Source organism: Argiope bruennichi, chromosome 11, assembly GCF_947563725.1.
Source record: "Argiope bruennichi chromosome 11, qqArgBrue1.1, whole genome shotgun sequence".
Lineage (NCBI taxonomy): Eukaryota > Metazoa > Arthropoda > Arachnida > Araneae > Araneidae > Argiope > Argiope bruennichi.
Genome location: NC_079161.1, coordinates 89,902,632 through 89,923,415, shown reverse-complemented (window position 1 = coordinate 89,923,415; position 20,784 = coordinate 89,902,632). Strand labels below are relative to the sequence as shown.

General features: G+C 29.7%; 1 protein-coding gene across 1 annotated transcript; it reads right to left on the bottom strand.

Moving 5' to 3' along the window:
- Positions 1 to 1,915: 1,915 nt before the first annotated feature.
- Positions 1,916 to 2,554, bottom strand: LOC129956750 (protein NYNRIN-like). The gene has a single exon (XM_056068689.1). The coding sequence runs from the start codon at positions 2,552 to 2,554 to the stop codon at positions 1,916 to 1,918; it is 639 nt and encodes a 212-aa protein (XP_055924664.1).
- Positions 2,555 to 20,784: the final 18,230 nt, after the last annotated feature.

The following is a 20,784-nucleotide window of genomic DNA, read 5'->3' as shown; positions in this document are numbered from 1 at the left end:
AGATACACCCAGGTACGCCCTGATTGGTCTGAAGATTCCAGCCCCGCCTCCCGGAACTATAAAAGACAGACCTCTGAAGCTGGAGAAGTAGTCGTGTGGATCGTCAAAAGTTGTGTGTGTGAGAGTGGTCAGAGTCGCCGATGAGTAAGAGGTCTTGAAGGATTAGACAGCAAGAAAGCTGCTGAACTATAGCAATTAAATGTGCTGCGTCATTACGATTGATAGACGGTATTCTGCTGTATAGAAAAATTTTGAAAGATTTTGGAGGCACCGGCGAGATTCGAACTCGTGATCTCCTGTTTTACAGATTTGTAACAATATCTTTTAAAGTATTTGTTTTCTTACAAAAACTAGAAGTCATTTGCTGTTCTACTGGATTGCTAGGTTTCTATATAGGAAATTCAGTGCAGTTAAGAATGACTCTGGAGTCTTTATTTTCAGAACCAAACTGTTTTATCAAGGTTTCTATAATTAATGACTTTGGTGTAAATATAGTTTTTTCATAAAAAACTGTTGTTACAAAATTAAAATTCCTTGAAACAGCAGAATGTGAAATTTCAAACAAAATAGATGATAATTCTTATTATTAATTCCAGTCCTTAACTTAAGAAGGAACAGAACATATAAATCAACTGGACATTTCAACAAATTTAATTTTTGAAGATCTGATTCAAAATTCAAAAAAGAACATATATAGAGAAAACCTTTCTTTAGTGAAACATGTCAATGCACTCAGTTTAATATCATCAACGGTATTCTCTGGAATGAATCTCCATCATTCTCACAGAATCCTGAAATTCTTGCAGCTCATTTTGCAAATTGCTGATCTGGTCGATTGTTTTGCTTAGTAATCAATTCTCTTGCATTTATATACTTAATTAAATGACATGTGTTTTCAATATATATATATATATATATATATATATATATATATATATATATATATATATATATATATATATATATATATATATATATATATATATATATATATATTTCTTATATGTAGCATTCAATTTATCAAATTAACATCAATTATAAATGCTGATAACATTCAATAAGAAAATTGGATTTTCAGTAGTTAGTAAAGGATTCACTTATTAAATAAATCTTTAAGAAATTTATTCACTTCCATATAAGTTTGGCACTATATTTTTTAATTTTAGGTTAGGAGTGATATTTTTTTGCAACAGGTGTTTGTTTACTTACATCAATTAAATTTAGATAAGATTTTGCAGGTAAAATGTAATAAAATATTCATGTAAACATTTTAAAACCTTTTAAGCATATTCAAAATTATCAGAAGCTTCATCAAGTGTCAATAAAATAAATTAGAAACGCACTCAAGATTTTATTTGATTGCCCCCATTTGTTTTTGATGGCAAATCGCTTTCCGATTTCTTTTCTTCGAAGGGCTTTTCTAAAAATTACTGGTACAACTTTGAGTTTAAATTTCCTATATTTGGTAAATGGACACACACTAAATGAATTCTTCAAAATGATCGGAGCATATCCCCGACTTCGAAGAAGGCGTAAAACCTTCTAATTCAAAGCTAATAACCCAAGTCACCATTGTTGAAAGGCAACTAAAGAAAACGTTTTATCAAGACAATCACTCTTGTGTTTCGCATTAGAGCATCCAACAGCACACCAGTATTTCATTTTTTAACATATAATAAAAGGAAAGAAAACGACTCAAAATTATAACTTCAAATGTAAACAAAAAATTCGCTTCATACTTGGCGGAGAACGTTAATGGCAGACTGATAGATGAAAGCGTTGCGGATGAAAACTCAAATGTCATGCGCATAAGTTCCTGACATGTGACTTTTACGTCACATGAATTAACCCCATTATAAAAGCAGGTTTCAGACGGTCTATAGAAATGGTATGAGAAGCTCCCTTGATCTAGAGATCAAGCTTTCTGTCGCCTGAAAAGAACTTTGTACGGTCCCTCATATGGTGCTTGTAGGGGTTTGCGTACACCGTCATGTCTCATAAATACATGTGAACACACGTTGAGGTGAGGATGCACAGAGATTGTTCTTTGTCCATGACAGGAAGTTGGAACTGGCCTCACCATTGCGAAATGGCGTTTTAAGTCCTCCACGACCTGCTTGGGTGATGCGTCTCCAGGTGTTGGATCTAACAATTTTCCCAGTAGTCGCATACACTTGACATATACCGGCTCAGCTGTCGTCTCTTGTAGACCCTCTTTGAAGACGGACCGGAACCCGAGAAACAAGGTGGGTAGTGCTGCAGACCACTGATCCGTGTTGTAGGCTTTCAAAGCTGCCTTTAATGGGCGGTGGAACTCTTCGATCAGGCCATTGGCCTGAGGATGATAAGGAGAAGATCTGATCCTTTTAATTCCGAGTAGCTGAGAGAGAGCACGGAATAAATCACTCTTAAACTGTCTGCCTTGGTCAGTAGTAATTCTTACAGGACAACCAAATCTGGCTAAACAGTGCTTAAAAAAGTTTTGTTCTACTGTCTGTGCCGTTATGTCTGGAATTGGTACGGGTTTTGGCCATCTCGTGAACCTATCTATCATTGTTAAATAGTAATAGTTTCCTTGAAAAGGAGGTAGAGGGCCTACAAGGTCCAGGTGTACATGCTCGAACCTCTGTGATTGGTCTACAAATTTTCTTACTGGGGTCTTAGTATGGCGAATTACCTTCGATTTTTGACACAGGATGCAATGCTTAGCCCAATTGTTGCAATCTTTTTGAATGGAATGCCAAAAAAAAAAAAAAAAAAAAAAAAAAAACGATTGGAATAATTTTGAAGTGCTGCGAATGCTAGGATGAGATAAATTATGTAGTGATGCAAAATTTGTTGACGAAATGATTCAGGAATAAAAAGTCGAACTGTACCTGTTGATACATTACAATAAATGAGCGTTTTACAATTTAGAAAAGCAATTCTTTTAAACTGTAATGTTTCAGAATTATCGATTAATTTTTTTAATTCAAAATCAATTTGTTGCTCTTGTGCAATTTCGTTATAATCTATTTGATTTGGCATGGTTATAGCGTTTATCATCGAAAGTGCATCTGCTAATATATTCACAGAGCCCTTTATGTGGTTAATATCGGTGGTAAATTGGAATATAAAGTCTAATTGTCTAGCCTGTCTCAGAGAGCATTTGTCCAAGCTTTGCTGGAAAGCGTAAGTTAATGGCTTATGATCCGTAAACAAAGAGAAATTTCTAGCTTCAAGCATATGCCTAAAGTGTTTGATGGCAGAATAAGCTGCCAATAACTCTCTGTCGTAAACGCTATAGTTTCTTTCTGCTGGGGAGAGTTTCCGAGAAAAGAATGCGAGTGATTGTAATTCTTCATCTACTAATTGAGACAATGTCCCTCCGATTGCAAAGTTTGAAGCATCGACTTGTAAAATCAATGTGGCATCTGGTTTTGGATGTGCTAATAAAACAGCATTTGCAATTAATTGTTTGCAATTTTGAAATTCTTCTTCCGATTTATCTGACCAATCCAATTCCGTTTTATCATTCTTTTTCGCTCCTTGTAAATATGAAGTTAAAATGTACCTGAGGTTTTGCTATGTTCGGTAAAAATCTACGGAAAAAAACTTTAAAAAAAACCCTAAAACCTAAAAATTTCTGAAGATCTTTTACTGTTTTTGATTGTGGATACTTGAGAATCGGTTCAACTTTATGAGGTAAAGGTTTAGTTCCCGAACTAGTAATTAAATGACCTAAGAAAAGAATTTCTGAGACTCCAAATATGCATTTTGAAACATTTATGGTTAGTCCATATGTGTTTAATCTCTCCAGTACGATTCGAAAATGAGCTTTATGTTCTTTTTGGCTGGCACTAAATATTAAAATATTATCCAAATAGACATAGTAAAATTTAATATTCCCAAGGATTTCATTCATGAATCACTGAAAAGTGTGTGCCGCCCCACATAGTGCAAAATTTAAAAATGGGAACTCAAACAGTCCAAATGACGTACAAACTGCGGTTTTTTTGTATATAATCCGGATGCACTGGTATGTGAAAATAAGCGCAGACTATATCACGTTTCGAAAAAATATTTTTTCCGTGGAGTGCATTGGAAAAATCCTGGATATGGAGTATGGGGTAACGGTCCGGTACAGTACAGGCATTCAATCTCTTATAGTCACCCACAGGACAAATGCTGCCTGAACTTTTGAAAACGACATGAAGAGGAGATGACCAAGGTGATTTTGATGGCCGGCATATGCCTTGGTCATCATGAACTGAAACTCTTTTTTGACGGCGTCATACATTTCTGGATTTAGTCTTCTAAGTTTACTATGAAAAGGCGGGCCGGTTGTTTCAATAAAATGCACCGTATTATGTTTAATAGGTTTTACCCCAAATGTTAATTTTGTTAATTCTAGGAATTCTTCCAAAATTTTATGGTATACTGATTCAACAGAAATAAGTTTTAGAGACGCATAATCTGTTGATTTTGAAATTATTTCGGGTTGGGTAAATTTAGTAACATTATCAGTAAGTTTGCGCCGTTTGAGGTCTATTAATAGGTCAAAGGTTTGTAAAAAATCCCCCCCCCCTATAATGGGAACAGGCATATTAGCAATTAAAAATTTCCATGGGAAATTTCACCTGAGACCTAAGTCTACATCTAATAATTTAGATCCATAAGTATGAATTTTGGAGTAGTTAGCTGCAAAAAGTTACAGAGAATCAGGCTTTAGATTTTTTTTTTTTTTGAGCGGTATGCACGAAACATCAGAACCAGAATCTATCAAAAATTTGAAATGGGACCGCCGATGTAGGTTGATCGACAGCCTCTATTGCGAGTTTTCCTGGTCCGTATTAGTTGGGTACGAACACAGCGAGCGGCACTTCAGTGCCTTTTCTCCGAAACGCGAATGAAAATAACAATATTTTCTCCCACGATCACCGGGATGCCCGCGTGAAAAACTGCGCTGTCTATCTTTCCGGTGGAACGGGCCTGTGCTTCTGTCGCGGGAAAGCCATTGTACCTGCTTACTTAAAGCGGCGATTTCGCTTCGGAGTGCAGTAAACTTATCCAGAGTGGAAGCTTTCCGAATAGCGGTACTTTCTGCGCCTTGGCTGAAGGCAAAGACGCTGTTATCTGTTGAGGAAATACGGACCTCGGCAATTTTGTCAGCCAAATTGTTCAGGGATTCAGAACTTGTGGATAAAATTGCCTGCATTTCTGACGGCAGTCTTTGCAGTCATAAAGTTTTGAGGAAATCGTCTTTTATACCTGTGCCACCACCGAGTTCGCGCATCTTTCGGAGTAACTGCGATGGTTTATCGGCGCCTAAATGTAGTTCAGAAATATAAACTTAGAATACTATTCAGGATTACTGAATATTTTTCACCAATATTGAAACTGAGTTATTGAATTTTTTTTAAAGTTCCAGTTGAAAAATCTTATTCAAAGACTTTCATCATGTATTTAGAGATTTGTTAAACTCTTTCAATTTGTTCAATTTTCTCTTAAATAACTTTTCCCATTTCATTAGATCATTTTAGTAGTAGTGAAAAATTTCTGACAATGCTGAACAAATGCATTGGCCTATTTTTAACGCTGCACTTAATTATTAAATCTTTATCAAAATTTATAAAGCATTTCCAGAAATCTGCACAATCAGTTTTGCTTGTACAAAAAGGTTTTAAAAGATTTAAAAATGCTTTCAAATTAAATAAAAATTTATGCAAAATATTCAGCACATCTGTTAACAAAAGAAATATGATCTCTATATTATTAGAAAATAAAATTCAACAAAAAATGGAACTTAAAATAAAATGAGCATTATAATATTTAGGAAGACCTCTTTTAGGAAGACTGAAAATCCTACCAAAAAAATTCTTTATTTGCATAATTTATTATTTTATGAAAAGCTTAGATAATATATATATATGTAAACATATAATTGTTGAAGCAGAGTCGCGGCTTAAGGAGAAGAGCAGACACTTTGAATTTTTAAGTTCGTTTTATTTCCATCCCAGGAGACATGATTTATGAACAAGTTGAAGCGATGAGCACAACACAGAACAAAAACGAAATGAGGAAAAGCTTAAAGAGAGGCAAAATATTTTTCTTCAGTGCTTATATACTGTCAGGTTTTGATAGGGATTTTCTACACACATCGACCACAGGCAATCATAGGGGTCTTTTTAAAAAGAGTGTTGGAACTTGTCGGCTTTTAGCTGATGCAGCAATTTTAGAACTTGTGTTGAATTAATTAAATAGATAAAGTGGAATGGGATCAGGAGATAAAAGAATATTTTAGAATGAAGTTAATATGTGCTGAAGTATAAAGAATTAGGAAATTAATTAGAATTGAAATTAGATTTGAAATATCATTATATATATATATATATATATATATATATATATTGTTACGAATTTCCTGCGATGTGCTTAGAGTAAATTCAATAAGCAGAATCCTTTTAAAAAAATAAATAAAGCTATTTATTTAACGAAGACTACAAGAATAACACTGCGCATTCAATAGCTCAGTCACCAGCCTACAGCTTGCTTGCTGTCTAAGGCTCCAATACAACTCCTATTGATGGTTGGGTTGACGGGGCGCCAAGCCCCGGCAGGGGCTTATCCCCGGTAAGGAGAGACTTCACAGTGCTTTGCTGTCTATACTTTGCCGTGGCCGTCTTCGACGAAATTTGGAGATGACGAGTGTCAGGACTCATTGTGATTGTCTGATATTAGGGTGAGGGTGGGGTGGGGGGGTACGCTGCCGTTGGGCTTAGTAAGTTTTTACTGCTTGTGAGCTAGAATTGGCTATTGAGATACTGTTTAGTTTGAGTTTGAAAAAATAAAAGTTAGGAAGAAAAACTAAGGGGCTGAGATAAATTAAAGTAGTATATTACGGGGTCTTCTAGAGTTTGTAGATGGTTTATATTTAGGGATTTTAGCTATTGCTTCATTTTCATTCTTATCCATGTTTTTAAAGAAGTTAGTGGCTAGATTTTTAATGAATTTTTTAAGAGGGGGATAGTCTAGGCATAAGTACATATTTGTATTGGGCATGTAGTATTTCATATTGCAGAAATTTGTAATTAAGTTATTTTGCTGGCGTTCAATAAGTCTAAGATTAGTCTTGGCAGCATATCCCCACACAGGGCAGGCATAAGTTAATACTGGACGCAAGTAGGCAGAGTAAATAAGCATTTTATTTTGTCTACTCATTTTGGAGTTTCGAGAAATTAAGGGATAAAATTTACGAGTTAGGTCTCGAAACTTTTTAGCTGTGTAAATAAAGTGGGGTTTCCAAGTTAATTTACTATCTAGAATAACACCTAAATATTTGCATTCCTTAGACCACGGGATAGTTTGATTTTTAATTTTAATTGGGGAGAAATTCTTTTTACAGTTATTTTTATTAAAAACTATAGCTTCAGTTTTACTAGCATTTATTTCAATTTTCCATTCGACGAACCAGTCCTCAAGAGATTTAATATGTCGGTTTAAAGCTATGGTAATGAAATTTTGATTTTTGTTTCTAGCTAGTATTGCAGTGTCATCAGCGTACATGCACAACATAGTGTTAAATTGCTTGGGGATATCATTAATAAACAAGGAAAATAAAATTGGCCCTAGTTTAGATCCTTGAGGTACACCTGCAAGAATAGGTTTTACTTCCGAAAATTCATTGTTTATCTTGATTTTAAAGGATCTGTAACTGAGGTAAGAAATTATAATTTTGATAAGGTTTGGGGGTATGTTGTAATTAATTAGCTTGTATATAAGACCATCTTGCCAAACTCTGTCAAAAGCTTTCTGAATGTCAAGGAAAACCGCTGCAGTTTTTTGTTTATTTTCAAAACCTTCCTCAATGAATTCTACTGCTCTAATTAATTGGTGGGTTGTAGATAGGTTACGGCGAAATCCAAATTGTTCAGGTGTTAGTATATTATGTTCTTCTAGGTAATTATTTAATCTATTGAGAATTATCTGTTCAGCAATTTTGCTGACAGAAGAGAGTAGGGATATGGGTCTATAACTGCAGGGATCAGTTGGGTCTTTTCCTGGTTTTAATATGGGGATAACTGCAGCTGTTTTCCATGACATGGGAAAATATCCTAATTTGAGAATGCTATGAATTATATTAATTAAAAATTTTAGGTAATTGTCCGGAAGTGTTTTTAACATTTTGTTGTTAATACTGTCAAGGCCAGGGGCTTTTTTGATATTAAGTTTTTTAATATGATCCTTTAATTCATCAGTTGAGGGAGGGGGAATATCAATAAATTTTTGTGGCAATGAGTCGAGAAAGCCTTTGACTGTATTATTTACATTATGTTCTGTGGTGAAATTGCTCAATTCATTAAGTTGAAATTGTTTCTCAAGGCTAGCCGCCAGGCAGTTTGCTTTTTCTTTATCAGTTATTGCAATACTAGCAGGGCATTTAAGGGCCGGAATTTTTTGTTTTTTACTTTTAAAAGTTTTGACAAGTTTCCAGATTGAACCGTCTTCTGTGTTAACACTAATTAATTTGTGTATAAATTCATTGCTTTGGATTGTATTGTTAAGTTTTTCAATTTCCTTATTAATTTGGTTCATTAGTCTCTTGAAGACTGGGTCTCTGGTTTTTTGAAAAATTTTCCTGGCAAAGTTCCTGTCCCTGATTAGGTCTCTAATTTTAGGGTCAATAAAATTTTGACTATTTATAATGGGGGTGGAGGCTAGATTTTTTGCATTAATAATTTGCGATTCGAAGATGTTTACAAAATGGTCAAGTTTATCTGGGTTTGTAAATTCATCAATGTTTGGGGTTTCTGATTGACTGAGGGTTAATTTAAAATTATTCCAGTTTGTTTTAAATTTATTAAGATTATTGGGCAGGGAATATTTAAAGAAAAAATTTAATAAGATGGGATTATGGTCAGAGCTAAGTTCAGGTAAGTAGTGAATTTCATATGGGTACAGGAAGTCTTTAATTAAGGTGAGGTCTATTGTATTGGCTGACTGAGGCCCAAATCTAGTGGGGGTGGACGGTGCTATAATGTCTAATCCGGCCTGAAGGGCGAATGATTTTAGGGAATTACCTTTTGGGCAGTTACGCTTACAATCCCAGCTAACGTGGTGAGCGTTAAAGTCTCCGCAAATTATTTGATTAGGTCCTGTTTGCATCAGGATTTCGATGTCGAAAATAAAATTGGAATTATCTGCACTAGGGGGGATATAAATAGAGATTAAGGTTATTGGATCTTGATTTTTAAAATTTAATTTTACCACGCTAGCTTCTACATGTTGTAGTAAAGGTGGGGGGACCTCACTGTGAGGTAAACCATTTTTAATTAAAATTGCAGTACCGCCGCCAGCCTGGTTAGCTCTGTAACTGTAATATGAGAAATAGTTTGCCAGGAAAATTTTTCTTTGTGGTCTAAGGTGGGTTTCTTGCAGTAGGATTACATCGGGGTTATACTTATTTACAAAATTACGAAGGTCAATTATTTTATTGTTAATGCCATTTGCGTTCCAATAGACTATGCGAAGGCTATTGCAGGAGAAAACTAGTTAGTGACAGGTAGACTTGGGTTATCGAATGCCTTCATGAATATATCCAGTTTTTCCATAACAGTGTTTGCGGTTTTTAGTTTTTTAAGCTGTGAAAAGAGTAAAGGGTACTCGGTCGTTAGCTTTTTCAGTTCTTTCATTGCTTCTATAATGTCAGCGAAATCATTGCCTTCTAAAACGGTGTTGTTGGCTTGTTTGTGACCATAGGTTTGTGGCGCCAGCTCTGGTGGGCTTGTGTGGTAAGAGTGTAATGGAGGCGCTATCTCATGATGGCTTGTGTTTTTAAAAAGACCTGCAAAACTGACATTTGGCCTGATCAGAGCTTGATTTTTGTGAAAATAGTTGTCCCTATTTTTTCTCGCAGACTGAATTTTTGGGAAGGCCTCGCAGCCGCGGTAAGATGCTATGTGCCCTTGTTTGCCGCAATTGATGCAAGTTGGCGTTTCAATTTTTTCTTTTATCACGCAAGCATTAGTTTCGTGGCTTTCGCCACACTTCAGACATCTGGGCTTTATGTTGCAGTTATTCGCTGCATGGTGAAAAAAGTTGCAACGATAACATTGCGAGACTAGGTTGCGACCTCTGTAGGGCTCTACTGTGATACTAAGGTAATCCAGATGTTCTATTTTAAAGATTTCCTCGGCTTTTTCAGTTTTATTAAGTTCAACCATATAAAATGGAAGAGGTCTCTTAGTTCTTAGCTGGGTAAGTTGAACAACCCTAGTCACTGGGAAACCACTATCAACTAGGTTTTGAGCTATTATTTTTGTGTCGTATTCATGGGGGAGCCCTTTGATGACTGCTTTTAATGGTATTTTGTTTTGGGGGGTTATGATATAATAATCATAACCCTGCTGCCTGCAGAAATTTTGAATGGCTTTGTGTTGATCAGCCGATTCTGGGAATATTTTTATGAACCCTTTATTCAGTTTGTTGACAGTTTTGCCGCAGGTTTTGGCAATTTGGGATAAAATTTCATTAAAGTTATCTGCATATTTCAACATTATTGGTGGTATTTTATGTTCTGCAGTGTTGGGAGTTTCATTTTCAACTGGAATATTATTGAGGACTTGAAATTTATTGCTTATGTTAATTACATTTTTAGGGGGTTCCGGTTTATTTCTGGCAAGTTTCCTCTTTGTAGGAGAGACGAAATTATCATTACTCAGGTTCAGGGAGGGTTCCTTAGAGTGTTCACATTTCGAGTCCTGACAAGAACTAACAAGGTTCATCTTACCCAGAAGGGTCTCCATCTCCTGAATCGCTTGTTTTCTTCTAGACTCCATGGCTGCAAGATGCGGGTGAGCATAATCAATCTGCTCCCTCTTGGCATGCCTTGTGGCTTGGTTGATACCTTCAATTTCAAGTCTTAGGACTTTTACCGCATCGCGGATCATCAATCTTTCCTTGCAATGGATGCAAGTGTATTTCTCTTTAGTTTGAGGCAGATCACTATGATTGCCATCAATGATCATTTCTTCATTCGTCTCCGCGCATCTGCGCTTTCCACCTTCTTCGCAAACGCTACCGTTCATGACGGAAGCTAACACGAGAATGAGAATCAATACAACGAATACAAGAACTCAATACAACTCCTAATCTTTCGTGCTTGTTTTTATATGCTCTCTGCCGGAAGTGACGTCACTAACAGGAAGTTATGTCATATTAGAAAAATCCAGAACCTTGGAGAGAATTCAAGAAATCAGGATCCCTCTAGAAAATTCTCTCTGTCGCCAAGGTTTCCAACTTCCGTCGCCAAACTTGGCGAAATGGCGCCAAATTTGGCGACAAAAATTAGTTGCCTAAAACATCGCCAATGAGCCAATATCTCGGAAATTTGGCGACTTGCTATTGAAATACAATGGGATACATATAACATTCATTATCATAAGACAAATTACACCAATTTACAGAATTCGTAACATTATATATATATATATAATGAGCCAACCATTCATAATTATTCCATACTAAAACGAAGAAGTCAGGGCACTCTAAATTTGCTTGTGAAAGTGAAAGCAACCAGAATTGGACTAGTGAGATATAGAAAGTTGAATATCAAATCCAGCTCCATTTTCCATGATACCATTACAAATTAGTATTCAACGAATGTGGCCAGGGAGGTAGAGAAAGACAATTTGCAGTGTACTCTGGCAAGGTATTCATCGAGGTGATTGAAGTAACCTGGCATGAAATGCTTACAAATGACAGGCTTAAATAGATAGGCTAAATTAAGAAATTTGTGGTCACCATTCCAATGGTGCATTATAGATTTATTTTGAGTTTTATGTTTTTAAGGGTTTTAAATAATTTATTATTATAAGCTTTCCAAAAATTATGATCAGGCTAAACAGATTACCAAAACTGTTTATAAATATCTTATTGAAATTAATTGCATTCAGTACTTGGCAAATTTTTGAGACATTCAAATGGAGTTCAATTGCATATGCTTTTACAGAAAATGCTAAGGAATAATTTTTTTTTCTTTAAAGAGAGAATTTTTATTAGCATTGTCATTGTTACCATCATATTTGTTTTTCTTTAAAGAGAGAATTTTTATTAGCATTGTCATTGTTACCATCATATATTTTTTTTTCTTTAAAGAGAGAATTTTTATTAGCATTTTCATTGTTACCATCATATTTGTTTTTCTTTAAAGAGAGAATTTTTATTAGCATTGTCATTGTTACCATCATATATTTTTTTTTTCTTTAAAGAGAGAATTTTTATTAGCATTGTCATTGTTACCATGATATTTTTTTTTTCTTTAAAGAGAGAATTTTTATTAGCATTGTCATTGTTACCATCATATATTTTTTTTTTCTTTAAAGAGAGAATTTTTATTAGCATTGTCGTTGTTACCATCATATTTGTTTTTCTTTAAAGAGAGAATTTTTATTAGCATTGTCATTGTTACCATCATATATATTTTTTTTTCTTTAAAGAGAGAATTTTTATTAGCATTGTCATTGTTACCATGATATTTTTTTTTCTTTAAAGAGAGAATTTTTATTAGCATTGTCATTGTTACCATCATATTTGTTTTTCTTTAAAGAGAGAATTTTTATTAGCATTGTCATTGTTACCATCATATATTTTTTTTTTCTTTAAAGAGAGAATTTTTATTAGCATTGTCATTGTTACCATGATATTTTTTTTCTTTAAAGAGAGAATTTTTATTAGCATTGTCATTGTTACCATCATATTTGTTTTTCTTTAAAGAGAGAATTTTTATTAGCATTGTCATTGTTACCATCATATATTTTTTTTTTCTTTAAAGAGAGAATTTTTATTAGCATTGTCATTGTTACCATGATATTCTTTTTCCTTTAAAGAGAGAATTTTTATTAGCATTGTCATTGTTACCATCATATATTTTTTTTTTCTTTAAAGAGAGAATTTTTATTAGCATCGTCATTGTTACCATCATATATTTTTTTTTCTTTAAAGAGAGAATTTTTATTAGCATTGTCATTGTTACCATCACATATACTTTTTTTCTTTAAAGAGAGAATTTTTATTAGCATTGTCATTGTTACCATCATATATTTTTTTTTTCTTTAAAGAGAGAATTTTTATTAGCATTGTCATTGTTACCATCATATATTTTTTTTTTCTTTAAAGAGAGAATTTTTATTAGCATTGTCATTGTTACCATGATATTTTTTTTTTCTTTAAAGAGAGAATTTTTATTAGCATTGTCATTGTTACCATCATATTTGTTTTTCTTTAAAGAGAGAATTTTTGTTAGAATTGTCATTGTTACCATCATATATTTTTTTTTTCTTTAAAGAGAGAATTTTTATTAGCATTGTCATTGTTACCATGATATTTTTTTTTCTTTAAAGAGAGAATTTTTATTAGCATTGTCATTGTTACCATCATATTTGTTTTTCTTTCAAGAGAGAATTTTTATTAGCATTGTCATTGTTACCATCATATTTGTTTTTCTTTAAAGAGAGAATTTTTATTAGCATTGTCATTGTTACCATCATATATTTTTTTTTCTTTAAAGAGAGAATTTTTATTAGCATTGTCATTGTTACCATCATATTTGTTTTTCTTTAAAGAGAGAATTTTTATTAGAATTGTCATTGTTACCATCATATATTTTTTTTTTCTTTAAAGAGAGAATTTGTATTAGCATTGTCATTGTTACCATGATATTTTTTTTTCTTTAAAGAGAGAATTTTTATTAGCATTGTCATTGTTAACATCATATATTTTTTTTTTCTTTAAAGAGAGAATTTTTATTAGCATTGTCATTGTTACCATCATATTTGTTTTTCTTTAAAGAGAGAATTTTTATTAGCATTGTCATTGTTACCATCATATATTTTTTTTTCTTTAAAGAGAGAATTTTTATTAGCATTGTCATTGTTACCATGATATTTTTTTTTCTTTAAAGAGAGAATTTTTATTAGAATTTTCATTGTTACCATCATATATTTTTTTTTTTCTTTAAAGAGAGAATTTTTATTAGCATTGTCATTGTTACCATCATATATTTTTTTTTCTTTAAAGAGAGAATTTTTATTAGCATTGTCATTGTTACCATCATATTTGTTTTTCTTTAAAAGAGAATTTTTGTTAGAATTGTCATTGTTACCATCATATATTTTTTTTTTCTTTAAAGAGAGAATTTTTATTAGCATTGTCATTGTTACCATGATATTTTTTTTTCTTTAAAGAGAGAATTTTTATTAGCATTGTCATTGTTACCATCATATTTGTTTTTCTTTCAAGAGAGAATTTTTATTAGCATTGTCATTGTTACCATCATATTTGTTTTTCTTTAAAGAGAGAATTTTTATTAGCATTGTCATTGTTACCATCATATATTTTTTTTTCTTTAAAGAGAGAATTTTTATTAGCATTGTCATTGTTACCATCATATTTGTTTTTCTTTAAAGAGAGAATTTTTATTAGAATTGTCATTGTTACCATCATATATTTTTTTTTTCTTTAAAGAGAGAATTTGTATTAGCATTGTCATTGTTACCATGATATTTTTTTTTCTTTAAAGAGAGAATTTTTATTAGCATTGTCATTGTTACCATCATATATTTTTTTTTTCTTTAAAGAGAGAATTTTTATTAGCATTGTCATTGTTACCATCATATTTGTTTTTCTTTAAAGAGAGAATTTTTATTAGCATTGTCATTGTTACCATCATATATTTTTTTTTTCTTTAAAGAGAGAATTTTTATTAGCATTGTCATTGTTACCATGATATTTTTTTTTCTTTAAAGAGAGAATTTTTATTAGAATTTTCATTGTTACCATCATATATTTTTTTTTTCTTTAAAGAGAGAATTTTTAGTAGCATTGTCATTGTTACCATGATATTTTTTTTTCTTTAAAGAGAGAATTTTTATTAGCATTGTCATTGTTACCCTCATATTTGTTTTTCTTTAAAGAGAGAATTTTTATTAGCATTGTCATTGTTACCATCATATATTTTTTTTTCTTTAAAGAGAGAATTTTTATTAGCATTGTCATTGTTACCATGATATTTTTTTTTCTTTAAAGAGAGAATTTTTATTAGCATAGTCATTGTTACCATCATATATACTTTTTTTCTTTAAAGAGAGAATTTTTATTAGCATTGTCATTGTTACCATCATATATTTTTTTTTCTTTAAAGAGAGAATTTTTATTAGCATTGTCATTGTTACCATCATATTTGTTTTTCTTTAAAGAGAGAATTTTTATTAGCATTGTCATTGTTACCATCATATATTTTTTTTTCTTTAAAGAGAGAATTTTTATTAGCATTGTCATTGTTACCGTCATATTTGTTTTTCTTTAAAGAGAGAATTTTTATTAGCATTGTCATTGTTACCATAATATATTTTTTTTTCTTTAAAGAGAGAATTTTTATTAGCATTGTCATTGTTACCATCATATTTGTTTTTCTTTAAAGAGAGAATTTTTATTAGCATTGTCATTGTTACCATCATATATTTTTTTTTCTTTAAAGAGAGAATTTTTATTAGCATTGTCATTGTTACCATCATATTTGTTTTTCTTTAAAGAGAGAATTTTTATTAGAATTGTCATTGTTACCATCATATATTTTTTTTTTCTTTAAAGAGAGAATTTTTATTAGCATTGTCATTGTTACCATGATATTTTTTTTTTCTTTAAAGAGAGAATTTTTATTAGCATTGTCATTGTTACCATCATATATTTTTTTTTTTCTTTAAAGAGAGAATTTTTATTAGCATTGTCATTGTTACCATCATATTTGTTTTTCTTTAAAGAGAGAATTTTTATTAGAATTGTCATTGTTACCATCATATATTTTTTTTTTCTTTAAAGAGAGAATTTTTATTAGCATTGTCATTGTTACCATGATATTTTTTTTTCTTTAAAGAGAGAATTTTTATTAGCATTGTCATTGTTACCATCATATTTGTTTTTCTTTAAAGAGAGAATTTTTATTAGCATTGTCATTGTTACCATCATATTTGTTTTTCTTTAAAGAGAGAATTTTTATTAGCATTGCCATTGTTACCATCATATATTTTTTTTCTTTAAAGAGAGAAATTTTATTAGCATTGTCATTGTTACCATCATATTTGTTTTTCTTTAAAGAGAGAATTTTTATTAGAATTGTCATTGTTACCATCATATATTTTTTTTTCTTTAAAGAGAGAATTTTTATTAGCATTGTCATTGTTACCATGATATTTTTTTTTTCTTTAAAGAGAGAATTTTTATTAGCATTGTCATTGTTACCATCATATATTTTTTTTTCTTTAAAGAGAGAATTTTTATTAGCATTATCATTGTTACCATGATATTTTTTTTTCTTTAAAGAGAGAATTTTTATTAGCATTTTCATTGTTACCATGATATTTTTTTTTCTTTAAAGAGAGAATTTTTATTAGCATTGTCATTGTTACCATCATATATACTTTTTTTCTTGAAAGAGAGAATTTTTATTAGCATTGTCATTGTTACCATCATATATTTTTTTTTCTTTAAAGAGAGAATTTTTATTAGCATTGTCATTGTTACCATCATATTTGTTTTTCTTTAAAGAGAGAATTTTTATTAGCATTGTCATTGTTACCATCATATATATTTTTTTTCTTTAAAGAGAGAATTTTTATTAGCATTGTCATTGTTACCATGATATTTTTTTTTTCTTTAAAGAGAGAATTTTTATTAGCATTGTCATTGTTACCATCATATATTTTTTTTTTCTTTAAAGAGAGAATTTTTATTAGCATTGTCATTGTTACCATCATATATATTTTTTTTCTTTAAAGAGAGAATTTTTATTAGCATTGTCATTGTTACCATCATATTTGTTTTTCTTTAAAGAGAGAATTTTTATTAGCATTGTCATTGTTACCATCATATATTTTTTTTTTCTTTAAAGAGAGAATTTTTATTAGCATCGTCATTGTTACCATCATATATTTTTTTTTCTTTAAAGAGAGAATTTTTATTAGCATTGTCATTGTTACCATCACATATACTTTTTTTCTTTAAAGAGAGAATTTTTATTAGCATTGTCATTGTTACCATCATATATTTTTTTTTTCTTTAAAGAGAGAATTTTTATTAGCATTGTCATTGTTACCATCATATATTTTTTTTTTCTTTAAAGAGAGAATTTTTATTAGCATTGTCATTGTTACCATGATATTTTTTTTTTCTTTAAAGAGAGAATTTTTATTAGCATTGTCATTGTTACCATCATATTTGTTTTTCTTTAAAGAGAGAATTTTTGTTAGAATTGTCATTGTTACCATCATATATTTTTTTTTTCTTTAAAGAGAGAATTTTTATTAGCATTGTCATTGTTACCATGATATTTTTTTTTCTTTAAAGAGAGAATTTTTATTAGCATTGTCATTGTTACCATCATATTTGTTTTTCTTTCAAGAGAGAATTTTTATTAGCATTGTCATTGTTACCATCATATTTGTTTTTCTTTAAAGAGAGAATTTTTATTAGCATTGTCATTGTTACCATCATATATTTTTTTTTTCTTTAAAGAGAGAATTTTTATTAGCATTGTCATTGTTACCATCATATTTGTTTTTCTTTAAAGAGAGAATTTTTATTAGAATTGTCATTGTTACCATCATATATTTTTTTTTTCTTTAAAGAGAGAATTTGTATTAGCATTGTCATTGTTACCATGATATTTTTTTTTCTTTAAAGAGAGAATTTTTATTAGCATTGTCATTGTTAACATCATATATTTTTTTTTTCTTTAAAGAGAGAATTTTTATTAGCATTGTCATTGTTACCATCATATTTGTTTTTCTTTAAAGAGAGAATTTTTATTAGCATTGTCATTGTTACCATCATATATTTTTTTTTTCTTTAAAGAGAGAATTTTTATTAGCATTGTCATTGTTACCATGATATTTTTTTTTCTTTAAAGAGAGAATTTTTATTAGAATTTTCATTGTTACCATCATATATTTTTTTTTTCTTTAAAGAGAGAATTTTTATTAGCATTGTCATTGTTACCATCATATATTTTTTTTTCTTTAAAGAGAGAATTTTTATTAGCATTGTCATTGTTACCATCATATTTGTTTTTCTTTAAAAGAGAATTTTTGTTAGAATTGTCATTGTTACCATCATATATTTTTTTTTTCTTTAAAGAGAGAATTTTTATTAGCATTGTCATTGTTACCATGATATTTTTTTTTCTTTAAAGAGAGAATTTTTATTAGCATTGTCATTGTTACCATCATATTTGTTTTTCTTTCAAGAGAGAATTTTTATTAGCATTGTCATTGTTACCATCATATTTGTTTTTCTTTAAAGAGAGAATTTTTATTAGCATTGTCATTGTTACCATCATATATTTTTTTTTCTTTAAAGAGAGAATTTTTATTAGCATTGTCATTGTTACCATCATATTTGTTTTTCTTTAAAGAGAGAATTTTTATTAGAATTGTCATTGTTACCATCATATATTTTTTTTTTCTTTAAAGAGAGAATTTGTATTAGCATTGTCATTGTTACCATGATATTTTTTTTTCTTTAAAGAGAGAATTTTTATTAGCATTGTCATTGTTACCATCATATATTTTTTTTTTCTTTAAAGAGAGAATTTTTATTAGCATTGTCATTGTTACCATCATATTTGTTTTTCTTTAAAGAGAGAATTTTTATTAGCATTGTCATTGTTACCATCATATATTTTTTTTTTCTTTAAAGAGAGAATTTTTATTAGCATTGTCATTGTTACCATGATATTTTTTTTTCTTTAAAGAGAGAATTTTTATTAGAATTTTCATTGTTACCATCATATATTTTTTTTTTCTTTAAAGAGAGAATTTTTAGTAGCATTGTCATTGTTACCATGATATTTTTTTTTCTTTAAAGAGAGAATTTTTATTAGCATTGTCATTGTTACCATCATATTTGTTTTTCTTTAAAGAGAGAATTTTTATTAGCATTGTCATTGTTACCATCATATATTTTTTTTTCTTTAAAGAGAGAATTTTTATTAGCATTGTCATTGTTACCATGATATTTTTTTTTCTTTAAAGAGAGAATTTTTATTAGCATAGTCATTGTTACCATCATATATACTTTTTTTCTTTAAAGAGAGAATTTTTATTAGCATTGTCATTGTTACCATCATATATTTTTTTTTCTTTAAAGAGAGAATTTTTATTAGCATTGTCATTGTTACCATCATATTTGTTTTTCTTTAAAGAGAGAATTTTTATTAGCATTGTCATTGTTACCATCATATATTTTTTTTTCTTTAAAGAGAGAATTTTTATTAGCATTGTCATTGTTACCGTCATATTTGTTTTTCTTTAAAGAGAGAATTTTTATTAGCATTGTCATTGTTACCATAATATATTTTTTTTTCTTTAAAGAGAGAATTTTTATTAGCATTGTCATTGTTACCATCATATTTGTTTTTCTTTAAAGAGAGAATTTTTATTAGCATTGTCATTGTTACCATCATATATTTTTTTTTCTTTAAAGAGAGAATTTTTATTAGCATTGTCATTGTTACCATCATATTTGTTTTTCTTTAAAGAGAGAATTTTTATTAGAATTGTCATTGTTACCATCATATATTTTTTTTTTCTTTAAAGAGAGAATTTTTATTAGCATTGTCATTGTTACCATGATATTTTTTTTTTCTTTAAAGAGAGAATTTTTATTAGCACTGTCATTGTTACCATCATATATTTTTTTTTTCTTTAAAGAGAGAATTTTTATTAGCATTGTCATTGTTACCATCATATTTGTTTTTCTTTAAAGAGAGAATTTTTATTAGAATTGTCATTGTTACCATCATATATTTTTTTTTTCTTTAAAGAGAGAATTTTTATTAGCATTGTCATTGTTACCATGATATTTTTTTTTCTTTAAAGAGAGAATTTTTATTAGCATTGTCATTGTTACCATCATATTTGTTTTTCTTTAAAGAGAGAATTTTTATTAGCATTGTCATTGTTACCATCATATTTGTTTTTCTTTAAAGAGAGAATTTTTATTAGCATTGCCATTGTTACCATCATATATTTTTTTTCTTTAAAGAGAGAAATTTTATTAGCATTGTCATTGTTACCATCATATTTGTTTTTCTTTAAAGAGAGAATTTTTATTAGAATTGTCATTGTTACCATCATATATTTTTTTTTCTTTAAAGAGAGAATTTTTATTAGCATTATCATTGTTACCATGATATTTTTTTTTCTTTAAAGAGAGAATTTTTATTAGCATTTTCATTGTTACCATGATATTTTTTTTTCTTTAAAGAGAGAATTTTTATTAGCATTGTCATTGTTACCATCATATATACTTTTTTTCTTGAAAGAGAGAATTTTTATTAGCATTGTCATTGTTACCATCATATATTTTTTTTTCTTTAAAGAGAGAATTTTTATTAGCATTGTCATTGTTACCATCATATTTGTTTTTCTTTAAAGAGAGAATTTTTATTAGCATTGTCATTGTTACCATCATATATATTTTTTTTCTTTAAAGAGAGAATTTTTATTAGCATTGTCATTGTTACCATGATATTTTTTTTTTCTTTAAAGAGAGAATTTTTATTAGCATTGTCATTGTTACCATCATATATTTTTTTTTTCTTTAAAGAGAGAATTTTTATTAGCATTGTCATTGTTACCATCATATATATTTTTTTTCTTTAAAGAGAGAATTTTTATTAGCATTGTCATTGTTACCATCATATTTGTTTTTCTTTAAAGAGAGAATTTTTATTAGCATTGTCATTGTTAC